Genomic DNA, 16895 nt, shown 5'->3' on the forward strand with positions numbered 1-16895 from the left:
CACGGTGACCTGAGCCTTTATTTTGTGTCCTCCACGGGTAATGCAGTGATGGATCCAGGACGCACGGAGCCTAGAATACTTCCCAATACCTGGCAATGTGTGGCGACGCGTGGCAGCGGTCAGGGAACAAGGAGGCACCCACTGGCGGCAGGTGAGTGGAGTGACAGCTGGGTGACAGGAGCGAGGCCTAGGCGAGGGCGGGGAGGCTGACAGCACACATTAATAGCTTGTTTAAGCTTTCCGGGAGGTTGAAAGGGTAGTAGAAAACATACATGGCAGCAGAAGACCAGTTGGTTTATTTAGGAAACGTGTCGCCGCATTAAGATAGTTTTTATCAATAGTTTTTGCCCCTAGACTGTAGTTCATAGGTTCAGTCCCCTGTGTCTAACTCAAGGCGTTTATGTTTTAGCACTTGTCCCCTACCACTGTATCTTTTTAGTTTCATGGTGCTACTTCCACATGTATCCTTCATAGTTGTATGATCACACTATGCACTGCCTGGGGGTTGGGATGGCATGTTCCTCCCTTTTCCTTTGTTGTTTACTTGCAACAATAAACTATCAATCAATCAATAGTTTACAGTCTGTGGCCATAAAGGAAACAGGAAACATTATTATTTTTTTAAACTGTTTATATTAAGTCTTGCTCACACGGTTGAGGAGTCTGGTGGTCGGTCTCAGCAGCACTTTAGTGTCACGGATGATAAATTCCATTGTGACATCCTGTGATGTCTGACTTCCTTGGTCCATGCTGCCCCCGGTGCTACTCTTAACCACAGCTGCTTAAGTGAGGGTTGATTGAAGATCTGGACAGCGTTTGAGTAATCTGTCACTCGCTCATTATACAACTTGCCAGCTGTTTGAAATATAATTTAAACCTCACAACATTTATTCACTGACCCTTCAGGCCTTATAAATGGAGTAATCTTTGTCTTTGTGTCCCTAATACAAAAAATACACAAATCAAGGGTCAGTAAAAGGAGTATAGCAATATTCCTCAATCCTAGGGAAGGAAAAAGAGAATCACATGCCATTCCATCACTAAAAGGAGCACTAACCTCTATAATGCTTGGAGGGAAACAAAATAAGAGTGTATCAGGGTCAGGGGACATTGACCACTGATACAAGAGGCTCAAGTATCTCTCAAACAAGTGTAACATCTCTCTGTCCCTGAGGACGCTAGTATCCTAGGCTAGGTGTGTCGGGGCAGGACAAGGCCACACTGGCTCACCCACACCTGCTTGATGGGCTGGTGGTGGGCAGCCTCCCTCAGGTACTCAAGGCCGGACACCACCCACCCGAACTTGCACGGGCTGTACCCACCGCCTGCCCCGTCCCCTGTTATGATGGAGTACAGACTGTCTAGCGCAGGGTTACCGCCGGAGCTGGCCACCAAGAGCCCCCTTGACACCTCTGTCTGGTACATCCCGCCATACTCCAGGCCAGTTAGCAGGGGCACAGCGCTCATCACCCCCCTGCCATTTTTGTACATCCCTGCCCCTATAGATTCCCCAGCGGTGCCCCTGCCGTTGACAGATAATAAGTGGGAGCCAACGAAGGATGGTCCGAGGCTGCCCATACACAGGAGCATAAAGTTCTGTGCCCGACGCAGGTGCCCCCACAGCTTGATGTAGACGATGCCAAATGGCACTGTCCCCACACTCAGTTCCAGGAACACCTCCGGGAAGGGCGCCGACCCTAAGGATTCCACCGCCAACAGCTGGGAGGGAGAGAAGAGGGTTCAGTGTTGTTACAGCTGATACATCATCATGAGGAGCTGAACTAACTAAACAGCTTTTATTCGATGAGGAGTCCAGCCCTTGACTTTGGAGTTGGGAAGGCCGACGCTGCACCGATTGAGCCACAGACGAGCCTTCGGCCCAGAGGAGTTTGGGGAAATTTTCTGCATTTGTTTGGTCACCTCAATAACAGCCATTACTGATAATCATTGTCAACTAGGCAATACGAGTACAGTGTAATGCAAAAATGCCCACACCTGTGATCTCACGAGACAATTCTTTGGTGACAGACACCCGTACTTTCAAACTCCACCACTCATTCTCTTCTTTGTGCCTGCGTGCCTATTTTCTTTCTTTAAGAGAATCCATGAGAACACAAGATTGCTGCTATTATAAACACGAAAAACAAACTAATTGATGACTGCAGTCACGTTCCCCCCCCCCCCCTGTCCCTGTCAAAGTACCTGCAGGACGGGCTTGGGTTGGGCGGAGGCCTCTGACGTGGTACACACCAGCAGCCTGTCCTCCTCCCACTCCAGCCTGGCACGCCGTCCGTTTTCTAAGCTGACCTGCACGCCCAGGGACTCCACGGCTGTGTCCAGGTCCTCGACACGGCGCTGGGCCATGGCGGAGGCTCCCTGCAGGTCATCTGGCTCCTCGTCGTCGTCGTCCCTAATCATGGGCGAGTTCCACACCTTGGCCTGTATCCACCCCAGCTCCTTCCTGGCGTGGGACAGTGTTCGTACAGCCGTGGCGGACTCCACCAAGTGTTTTATCTTCCTGAGGCTGCCGTCCAGCTGCAGCAGCTCCTTGTCATCACGGAAGAGCTTCAGAAGCTGTATCTCGCATGCGTGGAATGCCTTCTTGTTTCTGGCGATGCCGCGGCGTGTCCGGCGGTGGAGCCTGTCCAGGTGGGCGAGCATCTCATTCTTGGTGTCGCTGACGTACAAGTTGGCGGGCTCCACCATGTGGGTAGGCATTTGGTGTTTGTCGAACACGCACAAGCCGCATGCAGGCTCATTGCAGTCCCTACACCACATCCGCAGCGGATCGCCATGCACCGGACACAACTGCGTCTGTAGAAGCCACCGGCATGTTAGCTTCTGCCTCGCCCATTCCGTAAAACACAAGAACAAGGAAGCACACGGCAAAGAAACTAAACACACTCGACGTAAGTCAGTTATCCTCCTCAGGCATTCCTTAAAACAATGGTAACCACGAAACACACACAGGACAAGACAGCTTCACACTTCCACCGCAGCAGATCATCATGAACAGCGACGGAACACACGGCAAAGAGAGAAACTTCATCCTTAAGTTATCCTCCTCATCCATCCTTCAATCATCCACACTCTCCCTCAATTCTCAGTGATGAACAATCAAGACAACATTCACATCCTCGTCTCATACCTCCTGCAAGTCCAGATCGGGGAGGCTGTCGTCACTGGCGGGTTCCTCAGCGTAGCGAGCGTTGCAGACGGAACAGATGACAGCCGAGGCAATGTCATCATTCCTGTCCAGCATGTAGGGGTGGCCACAGGGCAGGGCCACCACGTCCCCTTCCCCTTCCATCCCGCCTCTGCCTCGTCACGTGAGCTGGGGTAGACAACTCACTCCCATCTGTTGAAAGTAGTCTCTGAGATCACGAAGAAAGACGTAGCAGAAGGTATGAATTATGTAATGAAAGTATGCAACATCTTTTGAGATGACGCTGAAAAGCTTAACACGTGCATGTTCTATAAGGAAGATACGTATATAGCAGCCTCCTACAGTACGACGATGAGATTAAAGCAAAGTTAAAATCGTATAGAGAAGGCATGTAGTCATTTCTGAGCTTGCGAGGGAGTCTAGAAGTCGTATGGTGAAGTTTTCGTCTTTGTATGTTTAGAAACTTAAAATGAAGGAACTATAACAGTGTAAGACAGTGAAAGTATGTATTGGTGTGTGTTATTACTTTTTCATAATAAGATTCATGCCAGATTAATACAAGAAAAGCTAAACAGTGGAAACAGGGATAAAGCATGACCATCTAGCTTGTCTTGCGACTGGGAAATGTATAAAGAAACACTGGAAAAAACATCCCAACTAAGATGAAACCCACTGAACAAAAATTACTGCCAACACCTACTGATGACGACTAAGAGATGTGAAAAATGTTAACTGTGACTGAGAAATATACAAACACTTAATACCCAGGGAAAGACTGGACGTGCAGAGACTACCTGTGCTTGTGAGGACCATTAAATGCGGAGAATGTTGGGAATTATTATTATTATTATTATTATTATTATTATTTGCCGTATAAGACTTACCAGTGATTATAGCTAACCTGTGCAGAGGCTGGGATTACATTTATCACTTGAATGCCACTTCACTTAGTTTTTTTTTGTAGGTGTTGATCCACAGAGCAAAACGTCAAAATTGCTCAGAATGTCAGATCAAGTAGCTGTCTTAGTCCAGACACCGCTTGCACATATAAACGTTTTTCCAGGTTACACGGTTAAAATTCGGTTACACACCACTTTTAGGCTTGTTTCTTTGCAGTACAAACGTAGGTAATGGTAGTTCGAGTCTATAAGCAACGCCGATTCTGTAGCGTCAACTTTGTCCCTCGTTGCGCTCAGGGTCATCACAGGGACAGTCATGTACGCACGACATGACCGTCATATGGTTGCTTTCCAAGAGTATACGATTGATGTACGGAATATCCATCACTGCAAGCCTTGACAACACCTCAACTACAACAAAAGCAAACAAAATGGCGCTTATTGTCACGTTAAACAGTTAAGATAATAAGACATCAAACAACAGCATGTGCACTCTTCACTGCAGCATAGAAACTGATTGGACAGTCAAGGTTACATGGCGCCCGTTTAGAGGAAATGCCATCGTCCTTTCATGACACTCTGCAATCAGAAACACTCCAAGCGGCTCTTACTGTTTGATTAGGCAGTTAAGATTACATGATACCACCATTGTGCACACAGGGAAAGCTCATATGAAATAGTAGTCCTTCAATGCTCACTTTTCCTTTCACGGCAGCATCTTGATGAACTGTAATACTCAGATGAGAGGAAATATAACGTGTCAGTCCAAGGTAGGTGTCATGCGAAAGCTGTCTTCTTATCTGTTTTTTAAATGGTTCAGTCTTAACATTTGACGCGTTGAACCAAATGACAACCTGCGCACCACCTTTTCGTTTCCACACTTCTATCTTATCTCACCCTCACCACTGATAAATTGAATGCAGAAATACTGAACTGTGGACCATTGTATTGACTCATCTCCCGTTATAGTAACGAAAGATACTCCAGCAAGATGTGAAGTCTCTCTCCTTTGCGTCTTAAGTCTAGCAACCAAATAAAATCTATATCCTTGTCTTCCTTGTCTTATCCTGGCGAATGGTTCTTATCGTCACCTGTTTATCTTCACTCCTCATCCTCAAGGGTATCTGTATGCTACATCATCTACGTTGAATGTTAGTGGTTCTTAAGGAAGTTTAAACAATGTTTTGAGAGTTGGGTTCTAAGAAAGAAGAAGGAAGGTGCTCGCCATCTGATCCCCAGGGCAAAAAGAAAGGGCGCAGAAGTAAAAATGTAAAAAGATAGATTGTGGTAAAAAAAAAAAGATAGAGAACGTATTGGAGTATGGCGGAAAAATGTTTTCTCAAGATAATTTCGTTGTTCAGAAGTTCTATGCGTGAAAGGTTTAACGGGAAGGGGAGCAAAACTATATAAAAAAAAAAAAAAAAAAAATCCCACCAACTGCACGAAGGGGGAATCGAACTCCGGTCCTCCCAAGTCTCTACACCTATCTTGCACCCACCGCATCACCATGACCTTGCTAATATCTTTTTGCTAATACCTTGATTGCTGACAAACGCCAATTATAACGTGGAGTGAATTGATCACGTGTTAAAAATGTATAATCTAATTGCCTTTTCCTTTAATTGCAGACAAATACCACAAAAAAAAGCGTGGGATAAACTTAAAAGGTGTGACATGTAAAAATTAATGATAGTTTTTTCCCCTTGATTACAGATTAATAAATAACGGGGGATAAATCAATAGGCAAGGTAAAGTTGGGAGCATGCGCTAAGGCTGCACGTGACGGCGGTGCTCGTCTCCGACCTGTTGGCCCCTTGAGCCTGTGCTGGGAGAACAAGTGAATCAGACCCCACAGAAATATTACCAGTGTGTGTATGAATGAATACAAAGATAAGCACATACTTTGATTTAACTCTAGTATGTCTCGTGGATCATTAATAAATAAATAAAATATCTGGATAGGCTACTCTTTAGCCCGTTACCGGCTATGGCTGCCAAAAAAGTCCCTCCGCCAAGTTTGTACCCCCCCATTTGGTGATTGTTAGGTACGCCTATTAACCCTTCATAGGGCCAGCGTAACATCCGGGTTACCACATTATACCTTCCCCAGGTATCCCTACTCCTTTGGCACCGATTTATTAACCATCCCGAAAAGAAGGATGAACAGCTGGGGGAGGGGGGGGGTGCATACCGACTGCCCGAGCCGGAATTCGAACTCAGGCCAGAAGATTCGTAGTCATGTAGGGACGCTAACCACTGCACCGCGAAGGCGATAAATAGAATAAATAGAATAAATGTGTTAGAATGTCTGAACTATAGTAGTACCATCCCTACATGAGGGCTGTGGTGGGGTCAGGGCGAGGCAACGTACCTGTGTCCAGCCCTGCCAGGTCTCCCAAACCTGCGATGCGTAACTTCTGTGATTATATTGATAGAACGCACATCAATACAAGTTTAACATAAATATTATGATATATCAAAGAAAAGTAAACTAGTTATTTGCGTAAGATATTTATACGACAATAAAGAGACGTGGCATACATGTGGGCATCCAGCTCAATGAGAAGGCAGACAGCCTTGCTCGACGTGCCCTTCAGGATGACACAGTGGACCCTGGCACTGACTATACGCTTAACTATGGTTAGTCTCCCAGCGCTGTGTATACCCCTATATGCGACACAGTGCCCCTCAGGATGTGGTAGCAATGCGCCTTATGCTAGGCTATAGGTACTACTGGGAGGTTATTAACTCCCCTGGTGTCTGCTGCACACTATATGTGCCAGGCCGAGGGGCCACACACTGCATCACTATGTCATGGAATGCCCTCTCATTGCTAAGTTTAAACCACGGGACTGCCTTGACCTGCCCCAAACAGTTTGTTGGCTCCTGAACCATGATGTCCTCCCTGCTATCCTCAAAGAACACCCTCAGTTTGCACCAAGGTGGTGATGCCGTGTGTGGCAGCCTGAACTACTGCCGTGCTATACAAGGCTGTGATCTCTGCAGTATTCTACTTTAAGGACTAGTATTTACTCTATCTCTGTATTCATTCCCATCTAGTGTTTGGGCAATGTTCTCCGTCCCCACATTTTTAAACTATCAATCAATCCTAAATCATACTTATATATGAATCTACCTTTGCGCTCGTAGCCCCATCAACCTGCCACCTGTGACATCAAGATCAAGATCGAGCTAAGGAACGTAAACAAACCCGCACACGTGGTTGTCTCTTCCCCGGCGGTGTGTGTCGCCCAACACAGTGCATAAGAAACAACTATTCCACCACTCCTGGCCCCCCTGCAGCCCCTGTTCCGCCCCTGCCTTGTGCGTACGCCCCTCGCTCCCCTGCCAGCTGGGAAGAACAGAGGATGGAGGCAGCTGGCGCGGTGTGGGAGTGACCAGACTGAAAAAGCGGGTTGACAGGTTTTGGCTGAATACTTCTGTTCCTGCAGCTTCCTGCCCTCCACACAACCATGGCGGTGAGTATTGGTATTCATGTAATTGCAGAATCTCTGAATTTGGCTCATAATCATTCAAATCAGAGGGGAAAATGCAAATGACTTGGGTTGTCATTCTGTAACACTATCTAACTAACCCCTCCTGCCTCATGTGAGCTACTCAGGGATGGTAACCTACTACTGTCTAAATTACACTATACTGTATTATACTACACTATAAATTACACTTTACAATACTAAATTATACTATATAGTCACGGAGGGTAACCTGCTACTATCTAAATTATTGTCTATTTTACGATAACACATCAGGAAAGTAGCTCCTCCCCATGAGTGATGGAGGAAGGGCATGGCTGCTCTGGTGCTGGTAATCGGTGGACAGTTGATCCGTTGGGGGTTGGGCAAAATCTGGGTTTAGGTAGGAGGGCAGCGGGCGAGGCTTCTTCTCTGACGCCTCTTCACCTTAGGATAACTAGTACAGGTAACTCGATTTACACGAGTGTTGTGTCCTTGAAGAGGTCGCGTAAATCAAAAACAATGTAAATCAAACAAGAGGTAGGTTTCAATTGAAAAATAAACATTCACTTCATTCAGTGGAGAGAGAGGGAGAGAGAGAGAGAGAATATCCATATCATCGAGATATCCACTCAGGCACTCAGTCTCAGCCTCACTCGTGTGAGGAAGAAATGAGGGACACCATGAGCGACTGGCTAGTATTGGTACCGGTACCAAGCAGTCTGGTACTGGTACCGTACCTTATAGCTGGTACTGTTAATACCGGTACTAGTACCGGTACCGGCCCACCCCTATTGTTGAGTAGCGTGGCAGCGTGGATACTGTATTGTTATTCAAGTGGCGCGTGGGAAGAATTGAGCTCAGCTGTGTGGCCGCGGCGCCGTGTGAGTCCAGTTGCATGAGAGATCTGGTGGCCACTCCATAAAATATCACGTACAAGTGAAAAAACGTGTAAATTAAACATTTATTTGGATTTTGGACCCCGCGTTATTTCAAAACGCGTAAACCAAACTTGTGTAAATCGAGAGTTACCTGTAACTGTGTAGTCGAAGGAAAACAAAACTAATCTAACTTTAGAGATAGGGAATAAAGTAGAGGGTAAGGTTAATGGATGATGGGGAAAAAATGCTCTCAAGGTCATTTCATTGTTTATGAGTCCAGTGTGTACGGCTAACAGAAAGGGGAAGCAAAACTAAGAAAAAAAAGTAGTTCTGCCAATTATAGCCCTAATCTAACCTACGTTCTACCTAGTCTTTGTGGTAATTCCTCAGAAAAAGAGCATGCATTTGTTTTTCAATATATTTCTAGAGTTCTTTCACTTAAAATAGTAATGGAGGCTCTAGGCTATTTAAATATGGACAAGCTGGGATTTCATGTCCTGGCTGGTTATGTATGGCTTCCAAGACTTGCTAGAGTATATTCAATGAATTCAACATGGGTTTATGATGATTTCTCTTGTTTCAGTGTTTTCTTAACAAAATTTTTATTGATTTCAATTTCCTCTGCTGTTTCAGAAACGCGGCAGCAAAATCGCGAAGAAGGCCAAGAAGAAGGGCCTCTCGCTGGCCAAGATCTCCAACATCCGCAAGTACAAGATGGCCAAGAGAGGCGAGATGACTGAGGCGCAGCGGAAGAGGAAGAAGCAGGAGAAGAAGGTGCAGAAGAAGGTGACATACTCCGAGATGATGAGTAAGAAGAAGAGAGCGAAGGAGATGAAAGAGAAATACGACAACGAGGAGGAGCTGTACCCACTGACGGCGGAGATTACGGGTAAGGAAAGAAGAGTTTGCGTGGTATATATTGAATGAGTTTCTGTTACCTATTAGTTTGTCCTTTGGAATAGAACTGTTAATGTGTAATAGTGGTGCTGTGGAGTATTTTTTAAAAGACATTGTTGCTATTGTGAATGTTTGTGCTCATTTTTCGAAGATTTAGTAAGTTTTTACTTGATTTATTCAATTTTACTTGGGATAACAAATTTATTATATTATTTTACTTTATTAATTTTTTCTGAACCCTCTTTTGTGTATTTTTAGGTGAAGACATGATCAAGATGATGGACCCAGAGGACCTCACATACCTAGTGGAAAAGTAAGTACTAGCATGGCTTCATCAGAGGCTACACAGCATTCGTATTAGACTTCCTCTCATATATATTCCTCCTTATTTATGCCTTACAGGTTGTCAGTTAAATCATTCTTTTTTTAGTGCATTGAGTGTATGAATAATAAAGTTATATGATGTGGCTTATTAATTTTTTCACTGCCTATTTGAATATTTTAATGAAAGATTTGAGCCACAGTCTTTTGATATAGTTGTCTCATACTTTCATAGTAACAGTAATCCTCATCTCAGGAAGGGTGCCAAGAGGAAACGCAAAGGAGAAGAGGAGGAGGAAGAAGAGGGGGAGGAGGACTATGAGAGCCAGGAGCGAACCTTTGACCAGATGCACGACGGCAAGAAAGTGAAGAACCTGCTGCCCATCAAGACAGACCGAGGCATCATCCAGAGGTTCAGGGCAGTGGAAGGTGGGTGTGCAGCCTCTGTGAAGCTCCTGTGGTGTGCTGTGTGGTTAAGATTGCTTCACTTTACTTGTGTCGTATATTTTCTTTTCATTTAACATCCTTATTTTCCCTCATGGGGTTGGACAGTTTATTTGTATATAGGAAAGTATGTAGAGTGAAAGGCCATTTTTTAATTCATACATACTTTTCTGAGGTTTTCCAGAGATGGGTAGATATCTGTTATTATGATTGTATACTTATATTGTGTTGTCATGTCTTATTTGCTGAGCTTTTCTGTTAATTTTGTGTTGAAATTTCTTGCAGGTTTGAATATGCATAGTTTATCTTTGTGAAATTCTTAACACCTGTCTACACCTCATTAATGGTTATACTTAATCGTCTTTTGTCTTGTGTGTAAAGATGAAAAGGAAGCTGAAGAACCAAGTGAGGAACAAGAGACAGAGAAAGGTGAGGAGGATGCAGAGGAAAAGGAAGAAGGAGAGGAGGAGAAGGAGGAAGTACCGGAGGTGAAGTCAGCGGTGGAGTTCTTGATAGAGCGGCAGCAGAAACTGGATGAGAGGAAGATAAAGATTGGATGTCTCGCTGCTAATTTCATCCAGCATCCAGAGGAGAGGGTGAGTGTTGCTTATTTTATCCTCTTCCTCTATTATTATTGTTAGTAGTAGTAGTAGTAGTAGTAGTATCATTGGTATTATTATTGTAAGTAGTAGTAGTAGTATGATGAAAAATTGAGCAGTGGTGTAAAGCTTAAATATTCTTCATTACTTTCCCTGTAGGTCATTTTTCTAACCAAGTTTCTGCCCTTTTTTTTCTTGTTATGATTCTGTGAGCCCAATCCTCTATGTCATTGTAACAGCCCCGGGTTCGACCCCTGGCCATCACCTGTTGAAAAATAAAAAAAAAGGGAGGAAGAGGAAGAATAGTTATTATTCATTCTCACATTCCAGTGAGGTGGCTGGTTGGATTCCCTGTCTCTGTCCTCTGTACTCTGAGGAGGCTGGCACCCCAGTGTGGCCAAAGCCCCCAAAGTGTGAGCCGGGAGGTTCTAAGGAACCAATGAAAAACTAACTGGAACTAACCTAAACTCCTGCCCTGATCCTCCAGGTGGCCAGGTAGCAGGCTACTTCCCATCTGGTAACTGTCCCATGCCATCTGGTGTTCTCAGTCCCTGCCCAACTATGGGTTGTTCTTGGTCCCCCAAGTTTGGTAGTCCTCCGTCCCAAGTTTGGGGGTTGTGGTTACCTTTGGAGGTGGAGGGAGTGGGGGATGAGGGAGGGCGGCTGTGGCTGAGGCTGTGGGGGCTAACACAGGATTAATTTAGGACAATTTGGTGTCCTTTTCAAGTTCCCTTCTTCCCCAACAAATAGTAACCTGATCACAACAAGGGTAGTATGTTTTTATCTAAAATTGAAAATCTTTTTTCTCTCTATCTAACATCTTTACATCTATAAATGCTACAAGAGAGAGAGAGATGGGTATGGTATATAGTAGATATTACACATGGTTATTCACTAGACAATCCCGATTTGCTTCTTCAATCGTGCAGTACACACAAAAGTAGAAACAAAAAAGAAAAAAAAAAAGAAAAAGAGAAAAGGGAAAGATCAGATCAGACTGTTACAGCTAAAGGGGACAGCCCAGGTCGTGGGCGGTAGTCGGTGCCCATTTGCATTTGACACCCCATTTCTGACCTTTTGGACAGTTTTACAGACAATATGCTGTTGTGCAATGTGCCTGTGGGTTTGCCGTGGTTGTTTGTGCCTTTTGCTTTAAGCCCCATGGTTGGGGTTGTGGTGGGTGGCAGGACAGGAGTGTGTCCTTTACCTTTGCTCAGTTCAGGCATGACACCACTCCTTGACTCCTTTTGTTAAACTTGACCGGGTCTTCACCATTCCCCATAGATGGCGGCCGGGGCTTCAACTGGCTCTCACCTTCCCCTCCCTGGACACCGCCTTCCCTACCCCTGCCATTCACCATTCACATTGTGCTAATCAATCATGCGTTGCCATCAGGGATCAATCTGAGCCAAATCATCTCCTGCCAGGCTCGCTGTGCTAGGCTTTAGGCTGTGTCGCCGCTGATGCCTCTAGCGAAGGTTAAGTCTGGAATGTCTAGAATGAATCTTGCCAGGTAGAGCAGTTGCTTTGCTTTTTTGCCCTACTTCTTCTCGCTTCCTCTTTTCACTTCTTCTTTCCTTTCAGCTTGGTAATCTAATCTTTCCTTTTTTCCCTTTCTTTCTGCCTTTGTTTATTTCCTTAAAATTAATTTAATTTTTTTTTATTTTTTTTTATTTTTATATAAATAATATATAATATATATATATATATTTATATTATTGAATCAATTATTTCAGGGTCTTTCGCCTTCTTCGTATTTCTTCTTTTAACTACTTTAACTAACCATTTGTTTATTTTAATTGGGAAAAAAATTCATGGTCATGATGCCAACCCTCTGTTTTGGAATTCTTTAACTATACACTATTTGCAGGAGCACCAGCCGGCTTATTTTTTGTTTCCCTGTATTTTACCTTGAGCTGCCTGTATAAATGATAGAAGTGGTGAGTTAGATTTAGAAACATACCTCATAGCTCACTACTTTACTTTCCTACCCCAGCTGTTAGGATTTTTCAGTTATACCCTCTATTTTACCACCAAAACTTCTCTTTCCATGTCAGCTGTTTAGGTTATCCAGCCATACCTTACACTGTACCACTAAAGCTTACTCCTTCCATGCCAGCTGTCCGGGTTGTCCAGCTTGCTACACTTCCTCGAGGAGTCCGACCCAGACATCGCACTGACGGTGAGGAAGTACGCCGCACTGAGTCTGCTGGAAGTCTTCAACAAAATCATTCCCTCCTACCCTATCCAGCAACATGACATCAACCAGAAATGTAAGCCCTTTGACCCTCTGTGACCTGTATGTTCTTGTGTTCAGTGTTGCGTTAAAGTCACCATGCAAGGTTATATATTTGAGGCTCCAGGGAAGTAGTGTCTGTGTAGGAGTCGTATCTATGTAAAACTGACTTCTTAAACTAGACCTTAATGAATCACCAAGCTGTCCTGTCTATCCCTTGGTGCTCTTTCTTCCTTCCTCAATATCTCTCATACCCTTCATTTCCTTCCCCTCTTCTCTCCTTCCTTTTCACTTCCATCTTCTTCCATTCCCTTGTCGCCCTCTATCTCATCTTTCTTCCCTCTGCTTTCTTTCTCTCTCTCCCTCCTCTCCGCTTCTTCCCTCTCCTTATCCTCTTCTACTTTATATCCGCCAATCTCCCTCTCTCTCCATGTGCCCATCTCCCTCCATCCATTCCTTCCTTCCTTCTGTTTCCCTCCCCTCTCACCCCCTCCCTCTCTCCCTTATCATCACCTTCCTTCGTGTCCCTCTGCACCCCATCTCCAGTCTTCTCTCCACAGTATATGACTTGACATCATAATAACTTATAATTTTCAAAGCTAGTTCAGGTGTGTTTCAAATGATGTCTTTACCCGTCCCGCCCAACCAGTGAAGCAGGAGACCAAGCAGGTGTTCTTCTACGAGAACCACCTCCTCTCGGGATACCAGATCTACCTGAAGGGCCTGGAGAAGATGCTGAGTGAGTCCTCCAAGAAGACCAAAGAGCCAGCCATGCAGGTGTGTAGGGATGACGCTTGGGATTCCATTTATTGTTTGCCGTATATTTCAGGGTAAAGATGGACCTCGTGCACTGATAGATAGAAAAGTAGGTCCCATGCATAGATAAATAGATAGAAAAGTAGATCTAATGCATAATAAATAGAGAAGTAGGACACATACATAGACATATAGATATAAAAGTACATTTCATTCATAAAAAGAAAAGTAATCCCATGAATAGATGAATGGAAAGAAAAGTAAATCACATGCATAGATTGATAAGAAAGTACATCTCATGCATAGATAGATAGATAGAAAAGTAAATTGCATGCAGAGATAGATAAAGTACATGTTATGAATTGATAGCTAGTTAGAAAAGTAGGTTACATGCATAGACTGATTGCATGAAAAGTAGATCTCATGCAACAGCCAACCCTTCCAAGTAAATGAGACCCTTTTTTGTGTATCTCTTGTACCTAGAATCACCCTTCCATTACCCTCTCCAGAATCTTGGCGCCGTGGCTGTGCGATGCCTTGGGGAGCTGCTCATCACCCACTACCACTTCAACTTCACCAGCAACATCATCCAGGCCCTCGTGCCCCTCCTCAACCACCCCCATGACGCCCTCTCCGACCTCACCGCCTCCTACCTCACCAAGCTCTTCAAGGCTGATAAGGCTGGCTATTATTCCTTTGAGGTGAGGCCTTTAGCTGCTGAATGTCCGGCGTCGTTTGATGTTGATGGAGAAGTAGAATCTGCCTTTTAGTTAATGAGTCGGTAAATCCATTAACATCACCACCATAGTCTTGCGTCACATCCCATCCATCAATCACCATCACCACCATCATCTTCTAATCCCCATAGGTAGTCAGTCCACCATCATCACCATCTCCACCCCTATCATTTTCCATCCTCCACATCTACCCAATTCAACACCACCACCACCACTAGGCTTTGTTTTCTGTATTTTTATATTTACCTAAAGCTGCCTCCATTGCTGTAAAATAAAAGTGAAAAAAATGTCTATTGTCCCCCACAGGTAGTGAAGAAGATTGACCACTTTGTCCGGCGCCGCTCCTTCAGGGTGCGGCCGGAAGTGCTGAAGGTTCTCCTGGGGCTGAGGCTGAAGGATGCCACGAGTCTGGACGTCGTGATTGAGTCAAAGCTGAACACGAAGCGGAAGTTGACCCACACGGAGAAGCTGCTGAGGAAGGTGAACGAGGAGCAGAAGAGGAAGAAGTCGAAAAAGGAGATGAAGGTGAGTGTGTCGGAGGGTGTTGATGGGTGTAGTTGTGTTTGTGTATTGATAGGTGAATGATGTGTGTGTGTGTGGTTTTGTGTATGTTCAATGGGTTAATGGTATGTGTGTATGTGATTGTGTGTGTTTTGATAGGTGAATATTTACCTATCATGCTCATACTGCTCTGCCTTCACATCCATATTTATTTAATTTATCCTTAAACATGTGAACTACCTCAGGATTTTGACCATTCCATTTGTCACATACGGGAAACTGAACTCTTTGATTTTTCCTTCTCCTCCAGATGTTCCGCAAGAGGAGGAAGCTGGAGGAGCAGATGAAGGGCATCAAGCAGGAGAGGGACACGCAGGCACGCAAGAAGCAGCACACCGGCCTCATCCAGATGGTGTTCGGCCTCTACATCCACGTCCTGAAGCGCCGACCCAACAACAAGCTCAACGGAATGGTCTTGGAGGGCCTGGCCAAGTGAGGATGGGGGATGTGCTTGTTTTGGGATGTCCTTTTTTTCTTAATGTCCTTTTTATCTGGATTTACTTTTTTTCTTGATGTCCTTTTTTCTGAATGTTCTTTTTCTTTGTCCTTTTTCTTAATGTTCTTTTTTCTTGATGTACTTTTTTCTTCTCTTTCTTTTGTGGTAAATGAGAGTAAAAGAGTTGAATGCTAATTTATTAATGGGGGATAAACAGCCCACGACTTGACCTCCTTCAAGAGGGGATTATCAAGACGCTTCTCCCGGAATTGACCTCCCTTTTGGCAACTCCTCTGTACTTGTTTTTATAGGAGCTGTGATTAGCAGGCCTTTTGTCTTCATTTTTCTTGTTTTTTCCCATTACTGTAAAAACAAAAACAACAATAACAACACCACCACCCTGATGATACATATATGAGGATGCGTGAATGTGATGATGGATGTTCCCTGTGTGTGTTTGTGTGTTCTTTTTCTTTTGTCTTAATTTCTTATTTCTTTTCTTCTCTATCAGTGTTTTGTCTGTTCATATGTCCATTTTCCTAGTTCTTTCTTTCCTGTTTCTTCTTGATCTATTTGTCCATTTCTGTGCTTTTGGCCACTCTGTCTGTTCATGACATTACAATACTTTGCCATATTTATACCTTTCCATTTTTTCCATCATATATTTATAGGTAACATGTTCTCATTATAATACACCACTTCTGTAATCACCAGGTTCTCCTATCTCACCACCAGATTTCCTTCATTCACTGCTTTTAACCTGGTAGCAGCGAGGATCTTGTTTCTTAATGGTCCCTCCAAGTGAGAAAAAATCACCCCTCACAAAAACCATTTCCTAATATATATCAAAGCATTTGTGATCAGATTATGTATCATCTATTTTGGGGGTTTATATCATGGCACAAATTTGGCCCGTCGCTGCTACCAGGTTAATAGCAGTAGAACTTTACCAATATTCAATCCTTTATATAATGCCACCATCACCACCACCACTTTTGTAATCACCAGGTTCTCCCATCTCATCAACATCGAGTTCTTTGCTGACCTGCTCAATGTCCTTGGAGGGCTGATGGCCGAGGGTTCACTCAAGTTCCGCGAGTCGCTTCACTGCATCCAGGTGGTGTTCACGATCCTGGCCGGCCAAGGGGAAGTGCTGACCCTTGACCCACACAGGTTCTTCAGGTACCTGTATGCCAACATGTTCAACCTGAGTGCAGGTAAGAAAAATTTAATTTCTCCTTTTATAAGCTTAAGAGAGATACAAAATACTTCCATGTGTGAAGCTGATAAGCCTCAAGATCATTTTGCATAAGGAAAGAGAGACAGTTAAAGTCAATCCATGTATAAGGGTGACCTCACTCATAATATTTTCTATCATAGGCTGAAAGACAATCTGTAATTCATTCCACATATAGGAATAAAGGTAATGCCATAAAAATAATTCAAGAGGCTAAAGACAGACAAAAATTACTCCTCTTCAAGGTAAAGA

General features: G+C 44.2%; 2 protein-coding genes across 6 annotated transcripts in view; one reads left to right on the forward strand and one right to left on the reverse strand.

Annotated features, from left to right (window-relative positions):
* The window catches only part of LOC126999313 (nucleolar complex protein 3 homolog), a 20556-nt gene continuing 3661 nt past the window's right edge, over positions 1 to 16895 (forward strand). Inside the window, exons 1-12 of one of the 2 annotated variants that reach the window (XM_050861763.1) lie at positions 1 to 151; positions 7216 to 7544; positions 9053 to 9308; positions 9575 to 9629; positions 9894 to 10066; positions 10463 to 10677; positions 12800 to 12953; positions 13566 to 13693; positions 14182 to 14373; positions 14716 to 14934; positions 15221 to 15402; positions 16415 to 16623. In XM_050861763.1, the coding sequence (XP_050717720.1) occupies positions 7539 to 7544; positions 9053 to 9308; positions 9575 to 9629; positions 9894 to 10066; positions 10463 to 10677; positions 12800 to 12953; positions 13566 to 13693; positions 14182 to 14373; positions 14716 to 14934; positions 15221 to 15402; positions 16415 to 16623 (1789 nt within the window). In that variant the 5' untranslated portion in view covers positions 1 to 151; positions 7216 to 7538. Of the gene's footprint in view, positions 152 to 3276; positions 3405 to 7215; positions 7545 to 9052; positions 9309 to 9574; positions 9630 to 9893; positions 10067 to 10462; positions 10678 to 12799; positions 12954 to 13565; positions 13694 to 14181; positions 14374 to 14715; positions 14935 to 15220; positions 15403 to 16414; positions 16624 to 16895 lie in introns of those variants that run through there. The other variant, XM_050861764.1, reaches the window with a different exon arrangement.
* On the reverse strand, positions 281 to 5141 carry LOC126999314 (uncharacterized). 4 transcript variants are annotated; one of them, XM_050861765.1, is made up of 5 exons: positions 5007 to 5141; positions 4051 to 4476; positions 3149 to 3358; positions 2203 to 2814; positions 281 to 1719 (listed from the first exon to the last, which is right to left on the reverse strand). In XM_050861765.1, exons 3-5 carry the CDS (start codon positions 3308 to 3310, stop codon positions 1192 to 1194), a joined length of 1302 nt encoding a protein of 433 aa, XP_050717722.1. In that variant the 5' UTR covers positions 3311 to 3358; positions 4051 to 4476; positions 5007 to 5141; the 3' UTR covers positions 281 to 1191. The 4 variants fall into 4 exon arrangements, with proteins under 4 accessions (XP_050717722.1, XP_050717723.1, XP_050717725.1 ...); XM_050861766.1 differs by lacking the exon at positions 5007 to 5141 and adding an exon at positions 4764 to 4952; XM_050861768.1 differs by lacking the exons at positions 4051 to 4476; positions 5007 to 5141 and adding an exon at positions 4764 to 4953.

Source organism: Eriocheir sinensis, chromosome 16 (assembly GCF_024679095.1).
Source record: "Eriocheir sinensis breed Jianghai 21 chromosome 16, ASM2467909v1, whole genome shotgun sequence".
In the NCBI taxonomy this organism is placed as follows: domain Eukaryota; kingdom Metazoa; phylum Arthropoda; class Malacostraca; order Decapoda; family Varunidae; genus Eriocheir; species Eriocheir sinensis.